The sequence below is a fragment of the Phalacrocorax carbo genome, chromosome 1, assembly GCF_963921805.1.
Source record: "Phalacrocorax carbo chromosome 1, bPhaCar2.1, whole genome shotgun sequence".
Classification (NCBI taxonomy): Eukaryota; Metazoa; Chordata; class Aves; order Suliformes; family Phalacrocoracidae; genus Phalacrocorax; species Phalacrocorax carbo.
In genome coordinates, this window is record NC_087513.1 from 153,993,956 (window position 1) to 154,014,702 (window position 20,747).

A 20,747-nucleotide genomic window follows, 5' to 3' on the forward strand; every position below is an offset into this window, starting at 1 on the left:
ATACAATTGACTTACATTATCCACTTGTTTTACGGAAAAGGCTTTTTTAACTTTGTGGCAGGCAAAGTATGCTTTACTGATCACTTTTCAATTTCTAATACTTATTAGAAAATCTTTTCAGAAGCTTCTTAACATTATTTTAGAAGGCAGACGTAACATTACAAGCATATATTTCAGGGGATGCATAAAACCTTAAAATTATGCATGCTCTCTATATCTTTATTTGCAAATGAGTTGTTTAGAGAACCATGTCTTTTAACTTTACACAGGTACATTTTACTATGAGAAAAGTTGACAAAATCACTATAAACTTGAGTTTACTTTTTATCATGTGCCAATCTCCTAAAATACATAAAAACTATAAAAGTACTTGAGGAACTGACTGTGCAGCAAAATTATTAAACTACATATTTCAAGCTGAAGTGTGTCCTGGTTTTGGCTGGGGTAGAGTTAATTTTCTTCGTAGTAGCTGGTTCAGTGCTGTGCTTTGGATTTAGTATGAGAAAAATCTTGATAACACACTGATGTTTCCGTTGTTGCTAAGTAGTTCTTACACTAAATGAAGGGGTTTTCAGCTTCTCATGCTCTACCGACTGAGAAGGCTGGGGGTGCACAAGAAGCTGGAGGGGGCACAGCCAGGACAGCTGACCCCGACTGGCCAAAGGGATGTTCCATACCATGTGCCGTCATGCTCAGTATATTAACTAGGGGAAAGCTGGCCGAGGGGCCGCTGCTCAGGGACTGTCTGGGCATCGATCTGTGCGTGGTGAGCAATTGTATCGTGCATCACTTGTTTTCTATATTCTATTATTACTACTATTTTATTTTATTTCAATGATTAAACTGTTCTTATCTCAACCCATGAGTTTTCTCATTTTTACTTTGCCAATTCTCTCCCCCCTCCCACCAGGGGGGAGTGGGTGAGCAGCTGCGTGGGGATCAGTTGCTGGCTGGGGTTAAACCATGACAAAGGGAAAGTCTTAGTCATATCTTAAAAATATCTGATAAATAACATTGATTTTTAACTACCAAAAGCAAAAGGCATAGTATTTTGTTAAAATGTTCATATATAACACGCTGTACTGTTAAAGAAAAAAACCACCCATTTATAAATTCTACTGATCAGTATATTATGGCATACATTGGTGTCCTTTTTAGTAATATAAGCAATACCATCATTCAGGATGGCAGATTTGCCATAATGGCAGTAAGGTTCTGCAAACCAGATCAGAAAGCAAGCTCAGGTGCTTATACAAACTGTAAGCTGCTCCAAAGCTGCTCTCTCTAGCAGTGGCTGTGAGTAACAGCTCTGCAGAATGAGAACCAGGAGAGCAGCCAGGCGCTGCTGAAAACCAAGACATTCTAATCATATCTTTCTCCATTTCAGTGTTTTATACAACATGCTGGGAAAAGGAAATAAAATTAATGGTTCAAATTAAAAGATTGACATAATAATTAAAACAGCTGAAATATAGAAATCAGATGAAAATTAACTAAACCAGATTTGCTAACCCAACTTCTTTTGCTCCATGTCATATTAAGTATTATATAAAACAACAACATATTTCCTGTCAAAAGATATGAACATTTTGGAAAACTGCATTTTTTAAAACACGTATTTAATTGCGCCCATGAAAATTACATGGAAATGTACTACTAATAAAAGGAAGCACAATGAAATTTTTACCTGAAACAAATGTGGGGATAACTTTAAGCATAGTATATTTTGTTTACCTTGCAGCATTAGTCAACATTACCTATGGTTCTTTTTGTCATTAAACACTGTTAAACTGTTCTTTGCATGCCTCTTATTGGCTCCACTGTATGTCTCTTCTGTAAGAAATCCTCCTGTCTTCCTTTCTAATTTTAACTCATTATCATGTCTCAATGAAAACAAATACACCATCTATTTGTCCAAGTGTTCACTACAAAGTACTTCTAGAATATTATTAGAAGAAAAAAAAAAAAACCACAACAATTTCCTGTTCAAGTATTTAAACAAACAACCTGAAGCATCAACCACATTGTAGAATTTGGAAAATAATATAGTGGCATTCGGTAAAAGCAGTAAGTATTCATCATGTTAGACAGTGTTAGCTTGGGCTCTCTTTTCTTTACTACATTTGACCAGTTACTACTATTAAGTATACTCCAAATTCAAATTTAGGTAGGAAACCAAAATTGTACTGTGCTCTGAAGATGGAAAAGCACCTAAGACTAAAGAAATTTTCCTGCTCTTCACTTTAGTTTGTTTCAAATAGTTATTTGAAAAGGCATAGACAAAAAAAAGGGATTCTGTGAAAAGAAAACTTGGCGACTGTCAATCAGTGAGGGAATGGTGGATGTAAACACCCTTTGGAAATCTCATTTGCATCCTTTGGTCATGCAGAAGCATTACGTCTCTCAGGGGACGCGTATTCAGAGTGTGGAGTAAAGCTTACAGCTGGCATATGACCACATCTATCAAGCTGTACGGTATTGGCCAAGATGATGCAGCTACAATGCCAAGTTTAATTTGCAAGGGTGTGGTCTAGCACTTCCCAGAAATGTAATTCTAAGACAGTGGAAGGCAGAATCATCTTCTGCTTACTGATGTTGGACTCAGAAAATATTTTTAAACCTAAGGCTGATAATCACTTATTTCTCAGAAGTATCTGGATCACTGTTCCTCCTTGTATCTGCTACCCAAACATTTCCACAACCTCTTTTTTTAATGTGGTGTACCAATCAGAATATTTTTAATGAACGTATGACAAAACCAGAAATCATTACATTTCTTCCTTTGCCTTTTAGGGGCAATAGGATCTAATACAGATTTCTTGTTTTCCATGCAGCTCCAACAGAAATTCAAACACAGTCAGAGGAACTTTTTTTCACTGGGAATTCATGTCGTCTCTGGGGTCAGTTGCCATTAGCTGATCTGTGTTCCTCAAATAAAGGAAAACAGAACACAGTGCTCTATTAAAATTTTATTATGGGTAGCTGTCAACCAAAAAACCTTCCACAAAGGAAGGTCTGAAAAGCCCCTCCAAAAAGGGCACAATTTAAATACAAAGTAGAATAGTCCGCCGCCTTTTATAATACTTTATAAGAGTATTAAACAAACAAGCAAACAAACGTGGTAACAACAGTCTTTCCTCGAAAGAACTTGGAACTAAAGATACTGAAATAATTCCAAATTATTTTTTCACTCATACTTCTGGCCAGCCACCAAGTACTGTAGGACAAAAAAGGGTGCTGCTGGGGAAAAGTAAGAAATCAGTTAATAAATGTCCTTGTGCAACTTTTCACCAGTCAACCACAAACTGGATCTAGGTGGGAATTTCAGTGTTAGAAAATGATTTTATTTTTGGTCATGAAGTGTCTACTGTAAAAGAATAAGGAAGAAAATAAACATTTTAATGTCAGGTACATGATAAGCCAACTTTCAAACTGAGTCAAACAGTGGTGTTCTAGTGGCTGACTGGAACACTGGACAGACAATAATGTCCTGTGCAAATGGAAAAAAATGTGTGCAGACTGAAAAAAACCTCGGAGGCTGAGAGGGAACAGGGGTAGACCATGACAAAAGCCATGCAGAATGTAAGATCCACAGGAACTGGGTTGAGGAACAAATTAAAACACAGGATTGCCAGGCCCCTGAGGACAGGAATAGGCTTTTACAGCCCCACTCGGCTTTCCCTGGGATGCCACCCACAGCCTGCCCATGGGCCCAGTCCCAGGTGACACCATGGCAGTGCCAGTTTCCAGCCCCGTCTCCAGCTGCTCCTGACAGGAGCCCAGCCTTGGCTCGCTGCTTCTGTGTCAGGGCTGCTGGTGGGTGCCGTTACCAGCCCTGTCTGCCCACCATGCTCAGGCCCTGTGGGATGGTGCCTGTCAGGGAGGGCATGGCCTGCCTTGGGGTGCTCCTGGTGCTCAGCTCCCTCATGCCAAGGATCAGCTGGCTCTCATGGCTGCACAACAAAGATATTAAAACCTTCCTGTGCACAGAGGCTAGCAAAACCCTGCTTTGAAATATCACATATTTTTTCCTTGTTAAAGGGTGAATTAAGATAGTAAAGCACTGCTCCTCATCCTATGGGGAATAAGGAATGCCACAGCACTGGGAACAGCAGTGGGAGGTTCTGCATTCAAGTCACTCCGTTAGTTGTATCAGAGCTCAGTGTGCACCAGCAGCCACCTATTCCACAAGCTAGTACAGAGACAAGCAAGACCATCTGTCTATGCTCTGGACAGGCAAAACCAAAGGAGGCTGATTTCTTCTGCCCAAAATAAAATATTGGAGTGTTCCTTCAGACTGTCCAAGTGCAAAACCTTGAGTGCGTGACCTCCCATCTGCTATTATTGAGACTGCAATGATGATAGAAAAGTTAAGTCATGTAACTTTTATCTATTCATATCAAAATAAGCAACACGAGCTTACATTTGGATAGTTAGAAATGGTCTCATGGCTGAGGCAATACAATTTGAAAAATATTCTGTTATGGCTGTTTTTTTTGGCTAGGAAAGTTCACATGACAAAATTAAATGAAGTCTCAGCAGAGTTAACTGAAGAAATAACACACTGAGAAGTTAAAACCTATCACACCTAATAATAAACATAGGCGAAAATTCCTGTGAACACAGCTGGGTTGTACAAGCATTTTTGCTTCACCATAGTGACTCTGAAGTGAAGTCCTGAGTGGGTCAATGCCCTGTGCTTTCCAAGCCAGCGGGCTCCCATCACAAGAGATGTGCTGCACAGAGCTGCCACGGGAGCCATCCCTCTCCCAGCGCTCCACTGCATCACACAGATAATGCTGCACATACTTTAATGGATATAGAGATGAATGGGAGTCAAGTGATACTTGACTGTTTCCACAGTCTGCAGTGGTAATTCTGATAAACCACTTATATTTCCTATAAAAAGGAGGATACCTATATACTTTCTTCTGCAAAACTTAAGAATTCTACAGAGGCAAAATACCAGGAAAGAGCTAAATATTTTTTCAGTTTACAACTTGAATTAGACATCAGAGAGAAAAGACTACAAGAGTCCATTTTGTTTATCTGTATTATTGCTCTTTATGACGCTTCAACAACTACAGACCTCCATTTCTTTAGAAAGACCTGACTTTCTGCAGGGAGAAGAAAAGCTGTTCTTGCTACTCTAAGGCCTGGTTCTTCTGCTGTAATAGAGTTTTCTTAGAAACTGTTAGGGGAAAATGATACAGGCAACTTTATCAGCCTTCCCTCCTCCTTATTGCTTGTTATGTACATTTGCTGTGAATTCTTTCTGTTGGTGTTGCATGCTCTTGTGATCAAAGACAGCAGCATAAAGGTTTAAACAAATATCAGCATTCCTTGACTGCACTATTTGAGGTTGTGCTGTGAGGGAACCGTGAATAAGATCTAACCTAGCTTTAAATAAATACAGTTCCTCTCAAACAAGGAAACCTAAGAAAACACTGAAAACTAACATTGAAAACTGCCATTGTTATTTTTGGTAGAGCACTCATATTTCCTGAGATGATCACAAAATGAAGGCCATTTCTGCATAAATAGAACAGGCAAATCTGTGCTCACTTCTGACCATTTTCCAGTATGGCTGTATACAAAGCTGTTCTGGCACAGCAGGTATGCAGCTGCTCTAGGAAAATGCTGTTCCCAAGCTAATGATCACTGCTAGGAAGTGACTGTAAATTGTAATTGGGGTGAGCTAAAAGTGTACTGTAGTCATTTACCATAGCTCAGTTGATGAGCAGTAACTCACTGAGTCCTGGTAATTCAGAAGCTTTCAGTCTTTATTAAGCAATGACACCCTCAGACTGTGGCTTCTAAAAACACTGTCCCCTGTCTTGCAGCTTTTAGATTTCATACCAAAAATCACAACTCCACTCACTATCGCTTATTCCATGCACTTAATAATGGTTATTTTAGAATTACATCTCCTATTTTTGTGATCAGAAATACAGTGTACCACACATATGCTTTATAAAATGATGGCTTACCAATGCTCACCAAGTACAAGGAAAACTGAACCCTTAATTAATACTGTTTTTAACTTCTCATGCGTTCTTCTTTGTAATCGTCTATAAAACTTTTCTCCTTGCAAGCTGTCAGTCACATCATCTCGCCTGCAGAAGTTACCAGATTCTTGGTGTAGACATAATTAACCTTACTTTTCTAGTTCTTTGACATCTATTGTCCTATGCGTTGCTCATGAATCATTCCTAGACCAATTCTTTGTTTGCCTTTGACATTTCAATCCTCTAATGGTTTGTCATTCCAACACACTCACCAGAGTGAACAAGTTGTTCTACCTGGTTTATCCAGCTCTCTTTTCCTGAACTGCCTTCAAACACAGTCTATTAAAATGAATTGCTTAAATTGCATGTGATTTAGTACCATATTGCTCTCATAATTATGGTATTAAACAGTCTATCAGCTGACCTGGTTTGAAGCACCAGAAAGATTCATGCAGCTGCTTGGAATGTCCACAGGTTGGGACAATCAGGAGGTTTTAATCATTCTTGAAGAGCGTTGTATTTTTTTTAAGAAAGCAGGCAAACAGGTATCACAAAGAACGCCTTGTCTTACACTGATTTGAAACAAAAGGTTCATTTTCCCCAAATTACTTCTGCAATGCCATTTTAATATATGTTAATCTAAATGTGATGAAAAAGAAATTTTTACAGCTCCTCCACTGTTTGGCTGTAACATTTAATGTTAATGTTCTGCATTCACAGGCCTTGACACTGGGCATGTTTGCAGACATGATGCAATGTTTTGCATGAGGACCCTATCTGGGCTAATAAGCCTGTTTGTCATCAGGGTTAATGAGCCCAGGCAGGATACTGAACTAGGCTAGACTGCTAGACAGCTCGAGCTTTTGAGTGCAGGCTGTTTTGGGTATGTCTGCATGATTACATTGTGCCACGTGGAGCCACAAGCTTCTTTTCTTCATTGACACTGCACCCTATCGCTTCAGGAATCAGATGCGTTAATCATATTACAGAGTCCATATAAGAATGAACTCTGTAATTCCCTCACCTCTATTCTATCTTTTCAGGAATGCAGTTCAGTAGTTTCTGAGGTAATGACTCCAAGTATTACTCAATATTACTCAACAAAATGCATTCAGGCCAGGTGGAGGGATGGTAAGTGTCTCTTGAGATATATTTATTCAGAAAAAATAAAGTGAAAATGCAAAGTTGACTTTGAAATTATCATGTTTGCTATGCAGAAAACATAAAATAAATTACTTTTTACTAATTTTTAAGTCTCATATTTTCTCTTCAAGCATCCTCTGCAGTCACTAAGCAGAAAATTACTTACCCCAGAAACTGGAATTCATGGTATTTCATGATGTCAGTTGCAGAACTTATATAAGTTTCATGACAAAAACCAATGCAGAACAGAGTCCAAGGAAAATAGCCAGTAAGTCCCAAGATGCACCTCTCCCTTTTGAGATGCATTTAATATGTATAATATACTTTATCCTTATTCATTAGTGGGTTTTATGGAGTTGTTTTTGCATATATTCAGGCTGTTAAAATGTTTTTTATTTTTCACTTGGTATTTTCCCTAAAAGTACATATTCACACTGAGTAAATGACTGTGAATATTGGCACACGTCAAAAGTCCTTAATCCAGCAAACTTTCAAGAGAGGTAGAACTATAAGAGCAAACAGAGTTTTGTGAGAGGGGAACTGGAATATGTTTTATTTCATTCTTACATGCTCTTTGGAAGGTAGAGGAAGCTCACCCTGTTTGTGCTTTCAAATGTTTCGAAATCGGGTAGCCATGTAAACTACGCAAACTGAACTAATGTGGCTCTACGACTTCTATTTCACTAGAAAGAGAAAGTTGAGCCATAAAACAATAGATTGCTTAGAATGAAGGGGCAAATCCTGATTTCAAACAATAGCAGGTCCTTTGTTGTTGCTGATGCGATCTCTATTCTTTTCTATGCTTTGATTTTCTACTCTGTGCTTTGATTTTCTTCTGCTGCATTACAGAATGAACAACTGAACAATAACTTAGACATCTCTTTCAGCATGTTGTGCAGAGTTGCTAATGCTTCCTGAAATACATAATTCACAAGAGCTTTGGTGTTCAGAGACTATATATTGAAGGCGGGCAAACAATTCCATAATTTTTTAAAAAATGTTTGATATTTAAACGGATTTTTAAGCATTAAATGAGCTAAAGTTTAATTTATTTTCCGTGGACATAATTCAATTTTTTAAAAAGTCACGTGTTGTAAAGTCTCACAGAGGTGGATCTGCCAGTAATGGCACTTAACATAATATAGCATTTTCCTTCTGTTTTTTGCCAAGGCATCTGAAGGCCTTTTGATCTTTCTTTGAATCCAGTGTACTGTCCTTCTACTCACTGACCTAGTTGAAGTACCCCTTCCACAACCATGAAAATGGACAACGCTACCTATTTTCCTCAGCTTGTCTTTTGGTGTTGGCACTACCCCCCTTCCAAATCTTTATGGTAGCTGGTTACTAGATTCTTTTAAAATTATGAGTAACTGTACAAAGCCCAGGTTTTAATTCACACCCATATAGGCAGATGGGAAAAAAATATTTTAAGATCAAATTTTCTCCTCCATGTACATTTATATTCTGATCAAAATGCTTGTTTTGGCTAAAATCCAAAACCTTAATAGAAGAATTAACATTAACAGTTACAGTAAATTCAGTAAAACATAGGCACTTACCTGTTCAAAAGTATTCTTCTGAAATTCTTCAAATCCAAAAATATCCAGTATTCCAATTTCAAATACCTGGTCACTGGGGAAAAAAAAAAAGATATTGCAGATACTAAAATTCAAGGAAGTTAATAATATATGTGTTGTTTCTGACAAAAGTATTTCTGCTCTAGGATGAAAGCAGGTTGTATTTCAAAAACATGGTATGAAATACACAAGCAGACCATGTATACAAAAGAATCAAAATTCTACCCACCCACCTATTATATTGAAAACAAATTTTAAAAGCAGGATTTAGGATTACTTTAGCAGCCACTTTAAAAACTAAATTTGTAAGAGAAGGAAAAATCTTAGCTTCTTTAAAGTCCAGTTTCTAAAGGTGTAGGTATCTACTCGCTCAGATGGGGGACAGCCATTTAGAGGAAGTTTCAAAATTGCTTGGTTGCACTCAGTTACCCCTTCCAGTTTATATTTCGACAGCCAGAACTGCTCCTACTAAATGTACTTCAAGGGAAACCTGTTAAGCCAAAGCCTTTCTGTTCCAACATTAAGTAGAGGTTGTGAGCTCAGGCTGCACAAGAGGTTACATCTTTCAGGGGTAAGAATAGTCAGGATTTGGGCATGAAGAAGACAGATGTTTATTCTCTACATATATAAAATAATACTGTTGACAATGAATCTAATTTGTCGTGTGCCACTGCTTGCATTCAGGGAAGGGCTTTTATTTTGGCCAGTGGAACGGTTAGGGCATGGCAGTCACCTAGGATTTGGACAGGAGAAATAGGAAAGGGACAGAGGTGATATTACTCTGCACTTACTTGGGACCAAGTCATTGTAAACCTGATCTGGGGAAGAAACTAAGTTCACTATGGGGAGGAAAATGAATGTTTTGGGATATCCTGTTGCCTGCTTAGGAAGGATTTGAGAACTGTATATGAAAGGGCTGGACTCAGTGAGATTGGGCTTTTTCTTTATTTTTTTCACTGTAAAAGAGGGTTACAGTAAAAAAGCAGTTGCAGTTTTGCCTATGTGAATGCAGTGGGACTTTCTCCAGAACGAAATGATCTGCCAGCGGGATGAAAGACTTTGCACTATAGCCAATGGCTCTCTGGAACAGGAAAAATCAGCAAAGGGAAAATCATTCAGCTTCCTGAGTATGGAGATGGACACTTTCTAAAGGAGATGGGTTTTCCTTTATCCTTGTCAACATAATTTGTAAATGTATGGGGTTTACGTATACAAATAGTATTGCAACCTGCTGTTTCTGAAATCTATTCTTCCTTCCACATTTTTTCCTCCATGTTCCATGTTTCCTCTATGTCTACATCTATGTGTTTATCAGAACATAGATGTAAAGGAGAAAATGATGATCCACTGCTGAAGTACTTTAGTATAGTTCTATTGCAGACGTTGTAAACATTACCATTTAATTAGGCAAGGATCCAGCCCTGAAAATAAATTCCCATATAACAGATGAAAAAAGTAAAATCCTAAAAATATTGAGTACTACACAACAATCCACAGGGATGAGCAGAGCCTTCTTCAGAAGTCATAAACAAGAAGTTCATCTTCATTTCTAGGACATACTAGTTCAATGCACTACTGATCATCACAAGACTTGGCTATGTGCGTAAATGTCAGACATAGAGAGTTGCATAATAAATTTAGTCTAAAATGACTTTGTTGGGCAGGAGAGGTTATTGTGAGGTCGATTAGCCTCCAAGGGAATTTCTACAACAAGAAGCATAAAGATATATCACCACTTCCATCTCTAGCAATGAGTGCAATTTAAAATATGTTTTAAAATGTAAGCCTCATTCTCAAGTGTTCCTGATTAGAGACGGGTGTACATTCCTTGCCACAATGTGTTTTCAACAAAACCAGTCCATTTCTATAAAGAATTAGACATTTTGAAAACAAACTACCTCAGACTAATATTGAAAACCAGAATGATTATGTTATTTAAATAAGTTTTGGAAAAAAAGTAATTTGGAATTTCAGAGCACTTAATAAGTTTTCATTCTTATTTTATTATTTTGTCATTTATCAATAGCTTTCCTTATAGGAAGGCAAAACATTAACTGCTATATACTATTGCACAACAGCTGAAATGCTGCATTATTTTTCACAATTATTAGGAGCTACTTAGCACGGATGGAACACCTTATCCCTTCTCTGTCTGATTCAATGAACAGATTTGAGTCTGGATCGCTCACATCCCAGCTGAGTGTCGTGACTGTTATTTTGTCAAACTAGTCGCTCTTACTTTTTCCCAAGGAACATACAAACATTTGCATAAGGAAAAGATCTAAATAAACTGACTTAATGAATTATTACAAATCATGCAGAACAGGAACCTGGCCCTAGTTTATAAAACTCCAGGTAAAAGCCTTAGCAGCCAGCCTATTGCCTACCTCAAATAATATTCCTTTTCAAAACTGTGATATTTCCAAGAAATATCTTGATTTGCTGGAGATGCATTTGTTGACCCGCAAACACAGCATCCCAACTTTTTTTATGAACTCCACTTTATAATCTTGGCCTTGTATTATTAGAAGATACACACACTATATTAATAGAGCTGGCGGTTTTACATAATTAATATCTTGCCTACAGGGCAAGTATAACAGAACAAAGGTCTGTACCCTCTACAATAGTGACATTTTATTACTACATTGTGGCATGCATTTGCAAAATCTCACCAAACATGAGAGTAATTTTCCATATTAAATTATTGCCCAGATTTTGAAAATTAAATAGCAACAGACAGCAGAACATAAAAATTAAAAGCGTTGTTTTATATGTAGGTACAAATTATTTCGCTTTGTTTTTTTTCTTTCTTGTCTTCCTCTGTTTTATACCACTTTTCTTCTCAGAGGGAGGGTCCATATATGTTTTTCTTGGCTAACTGTCAATCATATTAATTCCAGCAAAATTACTTTCCTTAATTTAATCATAGCAGAGATTCCCAAGGCAAAATAAAGCATGAATGATCCCATGTTTACAAATGAAAGGGCATGTCACCAGTGTCTAAAAGAATAAATATTAGAAAAAGAGCACCTTTTGTTCTGAAAAATCCCCACAGTTTTCTTTATTTTTTATGGCTACTAAACACCACTGATGCTTTTCCTCATTATGCTTCAGATATTCAATATTTACTATGTATAAATAAAATAGCTATAGTTTTAGTGGGGACTGAGACTTTGATCTCAAGTTTGACAATATTTCCTAGCACAGAAATTAGAAAAACAGCAATTTGCCAGTATTTGGAGAAGATTTTTATCTCTTAGACCAGTACATAGCTGTGTATAGTTAAACAGGCATGGATGTTAACCATAACTCGTTTGATTTTTTGTGATTTACAAAACAGCATTTTGACTGATAATATTTTACATTGTCTTCAGTTTTGCCTTTTCCCTCAGAATGACATCTTTGTAAAGATGCCCTTCTAGACTAGGAATACCTTTTGCTCTTGTACACTTAACAACTGCATTTTAAAGAAACTACAACAAAATTCTTAGCAACTCCTAAAAACAATACACATACACCAGACATTTGGTCTGTTCTTGGCAGACCTCTTGCCATTCATCAGGAGATGATCTTGACCTGTTTGCCATTCCTGGCAAGGTGAACAGAATTCCCTTTACAATATTTCTGACCCAATGCTTCAGAAAAACCTACAGGATGTTATCTGATCACTCCTTTTTCATCCCAGATGGTTTTCAGCTCCGAAATCTATGGGGTTCAAGCCCATTGTCATCTTTTGTAATCTGCCCACATAAAGCAGTGAGGGGAATCTGATGAGGCAGGATGATCTAACGTGCCTTTTCACCTGCCCCAGACAGAACATTTCTTGCTCTTCTCCAACTTCTGCCAGTAACTAGGAAGGAAGCCAGTAGGCTTATGTCTGATCTGCAAAAACTGGAAGTGATATTGATTAATGAGGAAATATTTCTAGGATTAGATGAAGTATATAACCTAGCCCTCGCATGAGGACCCCCAGAATCCTACTTAAGGCTCCCTCAGTTCTCCCAGATTACACAGATTACATCCGTTGTCATACATACGGTTCTTGAAGGGAACAGGCTGAATACTCCCAGTGGGATATGTTCTTCATCTCAAACAATTACTAAAACAAACTAGTTTCTGAGAGTTTTGAGAGAGGTTTTTTCTGATTTTTTTTTTAAGATTCTGCGATTTTCGCCAAGACTTGGTGTCATTGCCACATCTCTCAGCCACCTTCCTCAACAACTGTAAAATTTTTTTTTATTTGATATTACCTTACTCAGGTGTGAGTGGTACAGATAGACAGTGGTTGGACACAGTGGAAAGAAACACTGGCTCCTTATCTGACAAACATTTCTTTGAGTGACTTGTTAGGTATGGCAGGAAGGGAGAAATATTTTTGCTAATAGACTCAAGATCTATAGCCCTCTCACCAGTAGCACATACTCTTCCGCAGTTATTTAAAGCAGAATTTGTTCTGTGCTTTAAAAAATTGTGTTATCTTGTTTAATGAAACACTGGAAATGATCCAGATCAAAGCAGATCTCAAAAATATATTATGCACCATATTTTATTAGATGCTTTGTATTGTTCATCTGTTTTAAAAATTCACCTACCTCCACATATAGAGACAATTCTTACTGTGTTCTGGGTTCATGTTCTGAACAGGAACTCTCTTTATGTCCTTCCCGCATTCCCAGCATCCTTCTACCGGGTTCAATAAAGATTTTAGTTTATGTTCTGATTTTTTTTTCTTAAGCTGGGAAGATTTCTATTTCAGAATATTCCATTCTAGAAATCAGATAACGTGTATTAAGTAGTTTGCAGATGAGACTCCAGAGATCTTTCCTTTGCCCAAATAAATGTTGCCACTGCTACTCTCTGGCCATATTTGAATTTTGCTGGGAATAAGATTACACAGTCAGAATACACAAGCTTTCAGAAAATATCTATTTAGAAATATTTTATATGCTCTTTTTGAAACAGAAATCTCCTATGGCTGACCTGGTGATACAGACAGAGGGTACAACTGAACGCTAGCTTTCTTTGCTTGTCTGTAACACAGCAGGCATATTGGCACTAGCCCCATCTTCAGGCCACATAAGAGAGAAACTCTGCTAACTAGCTAATAAAACATCACGCTGTCTACTTGCTAGCAGGCAGGGAAGGCTATATCAAGATTTTTTTTTAAACATATGTGCCTAATTAGCTTGTTTTTAATCAGGAAATAAAAACAATGTTTCAACTAGAGTTCACAGACACCCTTAAATTCCCCTAAATGGAAAGTCCTGTTGCGGAATGAGTCAGCAGTTCTTAAAACACCATCTTCAGACATTTTATTACTAATATTTGGATCACCAGATCCAACTTTGCCAATGTGCAGTCAAGCACCTTGAAATGCCACATTTAGGCAACTGTGAATGCTCTAGTCTCTTTTATCTACAAAACTGAAAACCAGCATATTTATTTGAATGGTCGTAAACCAGCAGTGAACTTTGAAGAGTTAAGAGACTTGGGAAGAAATTAACCTAGCCAATTTTTACAATAATAAAATCAGTGAAATGGGAAATCATTATATGAATGGGTGAAAATAAATATTAAACATTTTTAAAAAGTAATTATAACCACCTGTGAGAAATTTTAATAGCTTTCCTCTAATCCCATTTTAGAGGCCAATTACAGAAAAACAGTTTCTCCCCAGTGAATTTCTTTAAAACAATATCAGTATGAATAAGGTAATAAACCACAAAGATACCTTGCAACCACTCCAAATTAGCATCCATGGTTGTAATTTAGTTCTAACTAGACAAAATCATAACTTTTTATGAAGGAGAACAACATTTCTGGAGGTGTCTTATCTCACTTAACACTGTCATTAAAACTCTTGCTTTTTATTTATTGGATAGTATTTTAAAGTAATGAATTTGCTGGATTCTGGCAACACTTTTATCCACTATACTTAATACCTCTACAGCTTGGTCTCTGCAGCTTTTCATAGAATTGTCTCGCCTTCCCTTAGATCTAATGGCAATCATGACTTTTACCTTTACTTGAAACCAGCCACAAGATATTTCAAGGTAAATATAAATCAATATTAATGACCAAAATCGAGTCACTTCACCATAAAAGTTAAACCCAGGTAACAAGTTTCCTCAGAAATGCCAAGATCAAATGTTTCTCTTAGAGTTACTAAGCGAATAAATCTAATTTTATTGCTTCATAAATTCTCACTGAAGTGGGATGGAAGTACAGTTAAGCTACCTCACTACACAACAAAAGAACTCAGTTAGAAACCTTATTCCAGGTTTCTGATGAAGACTTTATCCCACCTGATAAGTAATAACTTTCTAAGTTTCTGACTGGGCAACAAAGTGTGGCCTGAAATGTATTAGCCTAATTTAGCCACATTAATTAATTTGTTAATTAGTAAATGTAACTATGGTGGGTCTTTAAGCAAAGCTTTGTTAAAACTGCACCAAACTGGAGGTATAATGCTGCTAATTGATAGAATTGCTCAGATGTATATGAAGTAAATCTGAACCACAAATCACAGATTCATGCAATGACTTACATTAATCCAACTTGCATCTTTAACTGTGCTATGCCTTGATTTACTATTACAGGTTATACAGTATGATTAGGCCGGACCAAAAAGAGCTGGGGGTGGAGGAAGTATTTTCTTATCTTAAGCTGGCTAACTCAAGTGAGGTTGAAATATCAATGAAGGACAGTCAACTTCATTTTCACTCAAAATAAGCTATTTAGCTTCAAGTTTGGAAAGGGACCTGAGGCTGAACTTGGTCTGCTAAAATTTAATATGTTTTGTCAGCACTGCCAATATATCCTGAGCTGGTTAGCCTCCTTTAGCCAGCCTAAAAGAACTCCCCTTTTTCAAGTATAGGTATAATATAAAACTGTTGCAAATTCCTCATTCCTGTCAACATTAAAGAGCTGTAATGTTTTAGCTAGGACTTACAACATCCCATAGTCTTCAAGTTACTACTCAGGTAGAAATAGTTTCACTGAGAAGTATTTCCACAAGGTAGAAGTCACCTCAGGCACATCTGATTTCACTTAAAGGAGACCACAATGTAAACAATATACAAACAGTGTTGACTTTCATTACTTGAAGATACTATGGCACGTAGAAATTTTAGGTTTGCATTACTGAACAACAGAGATACACAACACCCTATTCTGAAAGACTGTGAGATATCACATTTCAGAACTGCTGAATTACGTATTGAAAAATCATTTCAAATAATTTTAGTAGCGTTTTAATATACTGGTTCTAGATTTCTTCCTCAATGACCGCTACAAATGAGCTCACTGTAATTAGGAATACGTGAGCTGTCCATCACAGACATGCGCTGAGCTAAGCCCTTGTTCCACAAATGCCAGGAACAAATGGGGAGAATTGAATGTGACCACATGCCACTGTCCTTCCTTGTTATAAACACAGTATTTCAAATTAGGACATGGATTGAAAGTTACGTTAGCTTGGTTGTCCAGGTGCCTGCAATTGCAAGGGGTTGTACAATCAGAAACAGACAAGTAAAATGATTCCTTACTACTGGCAAACCTTCCTTTTGCCTCCAGCAGGAAGCTAGGCACTCTGGTGGTATAGGTAATGATAGAAGGCTTTCATGTGCAGAAAATGCTAAGTTAATCAGGCATGGTAGCTTCTTCTCTTAGCTAGGCCTATAGAAATGTGATTTATTCCTAGTTGGTCTACAAATAGGATAGGAATAAAAAAAAAAGATTGTGAAGTCTTCAAACTCTTAACAGCTCTAAAAGAGGACACTTGATATATATTTGTCCTAGGAAGCCAACACAGATATGATATAAGGAAAAAATACTTATTCTTTTTTTGAAATTTCATGTCTGTCTTGTGTGGATTTCCATTCACCAATAATGCTGAGACATCTTGTACTTAGTGTTTGTAAGAAAGATCATCTGAGCATGAGAGATGTTGAGCCTTGTTTAAATTACATGCATATTGTCATCTAATTATGTCTACTGTCTTAGTTTGCTACTTTCATTCTGCTGAGACTTCTTCTGTTTGTTTGGGGTTTCTTTAATGTTTCTTGACTGCTCCACTGACACCATTAATTAGCACTCATTTTTTCTAAGAAGCCACGCTGGATAGCAACAGCATTTTATTCAGCAGGTGATAACCTAGAGACATCCAGAACAGTCTTAGAACATTTAATTCAGTGAAGTTTAAACATTCATTTGAAGGCCTTTAAGCAAAATTCATTTTTTAGTACCCTGTGCTAAGGTCATAATTTTCCGGACAAAGAACAAGAATATTCTGCACTTAAAAAACCACCAAGCAGCTTTTGGCTTTTTGCTACAAAAGCAAATAAATAAACAGATATGTTACTGAGGAAACAATTTGAAAGAATGGCCAGTGATTTAAAGATCCAAGCATCACTATCATGCTATCATAAAATGCTTTAAATGATAACACATTTGACACCTAATAGTTTGTAATGACACTCCTACCTGCCAGTCTCATCTTGAAGGTAGCAGTTCATCGTGTTGACTAAAAAGCTAAATAAACGACCATATAGAGATTTTGCCAAGAGATCCCGGTAAAATTCTGCAACTTCTATAGTGTGCCTCCTTACAATCATGTCTCCTATGAGGGAAAGCAGAAAATGGAGATGAAAGCATACTGTGAAGCTCACCTTAAGTAATTTTAGGAACGGTAAGTCCTTTCACCCTTTCTACTTCTCCTTTCCCAAACATATAAAATGGTGTTAGTTCCTTTCTGAAGCCTTCAGTGAAAGATGAGAAGACTGTCAACACTCACAAGATCTGAACTTTGTCAAAATTTATTTTTAATTTTTTTTAGGACACTCCTGTTGACTTTAATTCATAGTATTAATTTCTCATCTGTTATCTTGACACCCTTTTGTAAGATTAATCAGACTGTGAAACTGCTTTTCTCCATATTACAGAGACATTTCTAATTCAGTGGCCCAGTCTGCATATTGCATGGCAGATAATCCTACATATTCCTCGGAGTGTAAATTTACTAGAATATATAAAAAACAAGAAACAAAAATTATCTGCTTTTGAAATTCTCAAATCAGAAGGATCAAAATGCCACCAGGTCTGATCTATGAGAATGCAACTTTGGAAAAGATTACCTTTAAAATACTGAACATCCGTTGTTAAGGCTGAAGCAAGCTCATCTGGTGAAACCTGCAGCATCCCTGCCACTGAAATGAAAAGAGAATTTAAAGAAAGCCTGATGTGTGCTCCACTGCATATTTTATTTTTTATAACAGGTTTTCTTATGTAGATGCTATTTTTAATAGTAAAAGAACCCACACATTAAAGAAAAGAGTGCTGTCACAGGAGTAATCAAAATTAATGACCATATCAAATTGGATTACTATAATCAGCACTTTGTGAAGTTTGAACATATCTGTATATTACATTACGGCTTTCTTTCCTCTTTAAAGATTACTCAGGACTTTCCCCAGGGCTTGGCAGACTTTCTCTTGCATTAGAGTTAAGGTATGCTACTTATTGACATTCTGTATCCATAAGCCACTTTGAGGAGATTTGTTAGGGACCAAGAAGGCAAACTTCAAAGCATGAAAACAAGAGACCCTTTTAAGACACAGATTTTGAAAGTAAGGAGTTCAATTCCATGCAAATTGTTCAGCTGTTGACAAGCAGCACAAAAGCGTTTTAAAAGAAGACTGCCCGAAGTGCACTGTACAATTTCTTTCGGCAAGTTGTAGCATTATATATAACATCGAATTAGATATTTTGCAATATTAGTATTTTATTTCATCCCATAAAAACCTGTAGTTTATAAAACATCCAGGTCAATTGGATACTGTCTTCCCACAGTAACTTATGAATTTTCAGAAGCTTTTCTTTTGTCTCCCTGGCACTGTGTTTCCATCTGTCGGTGGATCAGCGCAAGTGCCCTGATCGCGACGCTCCAAGGTCACGTCCTACTGACCTTGTTCCAGTAGCTGCAGGTCTGACACGAATGCTGTCTCAGCGTCTGTCAGAGCTGTAAAGTGAATGTCTCCAAGATGCAGAATTGCTGAGAGAATTACAAACAGGTTCTCCACCTCCTGCACATATTTTATGCAGAATAAAGATAAAGAAGAGATCTGTTGGGCACGCCAGTGAAAGGCAATGCTTTATAAAAATACAAATTCTATTAGTTTGTATCGTTGGCATTTGCTAAGTTAAAAAATACTTGTGTGAATTGCTAACAGGAAATTGGGGATAAGAAATCAAACTGGAGCCTCTCTAGGACATAAAACAACAAGATTACATTTTTTTCTTTTGTTTTAACGTAAAGCACATTAACTGCTGAGTTAAGAATTTTTTTCAGTATGTGATAAAAAATGCTGAAATATCTTTAATGGATGCATTATTTCTGCAAGAAATAAACGTATCTTCTCCATAGAGGATTTCCATCAAGGCAAATTCTGTATCCGGGAATAGCAATGTTTGTTTTTTTCCTCAGCCAACTGCATTCACAAAGAGTCTAGCTCTAAATTATAACAGGTTCCTGGTAGTAAAAGCTGTAGTTAAGGTCTAAAAGAAATGAAAGCATCCTTCCTTAACTACACACTTTCCCCCCATGATTGCATGCTATGCTTTTATGCCTCTAAGGCTGTGAAGCAGATATCTTTAGAGCTAGATTTTTCCTGGCCTCATTGCTACCACAGCAAGAAGAGAACTAATTTTCTTGTTTGTTTTTTTTTTTTTTTTACTGTTTTTAAATTCAAGCAAAAAAATGATCCACTAAATATGGACCAAAAGTGCTATGACATGAAAAACATTGTGTGTTTTTGTTTTTTGTTGTGGTTTTTTTTTTTTAAGGTCAGTTATATAACAACTGTGCTCCTTTAAAATTATGAAACAGGAAACCTGATATCCACTAGAGCATTAGGTGGCATTATGCACAGCAAAGTTAACTGATAATTCTTGAAATATTCTTGAGAAACAATAGTTGGAACCGGATCCTACTGAAACACTAGAAGTGACAATAAAAATTCTCACTTACTGCAATTTGGAGAATAAGGTTAGAAGATATACTACAAAGGAAATACTTAGCCAATACCTCCCCTTTATTCTCAGGTGACTGCAATGAATTCAGAACACACTGAAAGCTTGGATGACTTTTCATCATTTTTCAAAAGCAACAGGCCAAAAAAAAAGGCTTTTCTTCTTCTTCTTGTCCCTTTCTGTAATAAATATGCCTGTCATCAGAGGACGTTAAAAAAAGCTTACGGTCTTTCTGGGATACAGTCTACAGCTCCTCCAATGCTGTTTAAGCAAGTTTGATTCTCTAAACTTCATTTTAAGACAAGAACTTGCAATCTTTTACTATATGAGGTAGATGTTAATAGGGCAACAGTATATTTTTCTATTACACAGTACCAAAGCTGAAGATTTAAAAAAGCAATATATACAGGTGAAGTCTGAATGGGATAGCTCTTTACAATAGAAGAACTGTCATGCTACTATAGCATTCAAGCTAGGGTGTTACACCCTGCTTCTTGGGAAGGCCTCCTAGGCAAGATGGAATGGCACTCTAGGACAGCACACTTCTTGCTTGTTTGTTAGCTTTTCGAAGTGGTTTGGGGATGACTGTACCACACTGAATTACGGCAGGCTGGGATAGCTGTTTATTCTGGTGATTTTGGTAGGGGCTCGCATTTAGTTCATGTTCCAGATTCTCAAACACTTTCTTACTGTGCTTTAAGATGCATGTTCCCTCAACTTTAAAACAAATTTTTAATAAACATTAACATACTTTGCAAGATACCATTAAAGACTGCTAAGGAATGTTTATGTAGTTCTTCAGAAAGATAACCTACTCTATCATTAAATGTGGCTAGATAGTCAAGCAATAATACATACAGACTTTTCCAGGTACCTCAGAAGTAATGGGTAGAAATTTTAGGAGATGCGTTTTGTCTACATACTCCCCTCTAACCTCCAGCACAGGAGATCAGCCTGCAGTACTCTGGGCTTCCACAGATTTCTACTG

At 37.0% G+C, this 20,747-nt stretch overlaps 1 protein-coding gene across 4 annotated transcripts in view; it reads right to left on the minus strand.

The window, feature by feature from the left end:
* MYO16 (myosin XVI) overlaps positions 1-20,747 on the minus strand; it is a 418,633-nt gene that overhangs the window by 108,643 nt on the left and 289,243 nt on the right. For all 4 annotated transcript variants that reach the window (XM_064440435.1, XM_064440442.1, XM_064440450.1 and 1 more), the window contains exons 18-21: positions 18,696-18,813; positions 17,866-17,937; positions 17,216-17,351; positions 8,711-8,783 (exon numbers count right to left, since the gene is read on the minus strand). In XM_064440435.1, the coding sequence (XP_064296505.1) occupies positions 8,711-8,783; positions 17,216-17,351; positions 17,866-17,937; positions 18,696-18,813 (399 nt within the window). The remainder of the gene's footprint in view (positions 1-8,710; positions 8,784-17,215; positions 17,352-17,865; positions 17,938-18,695; positions 18,814-20,747) is intronic.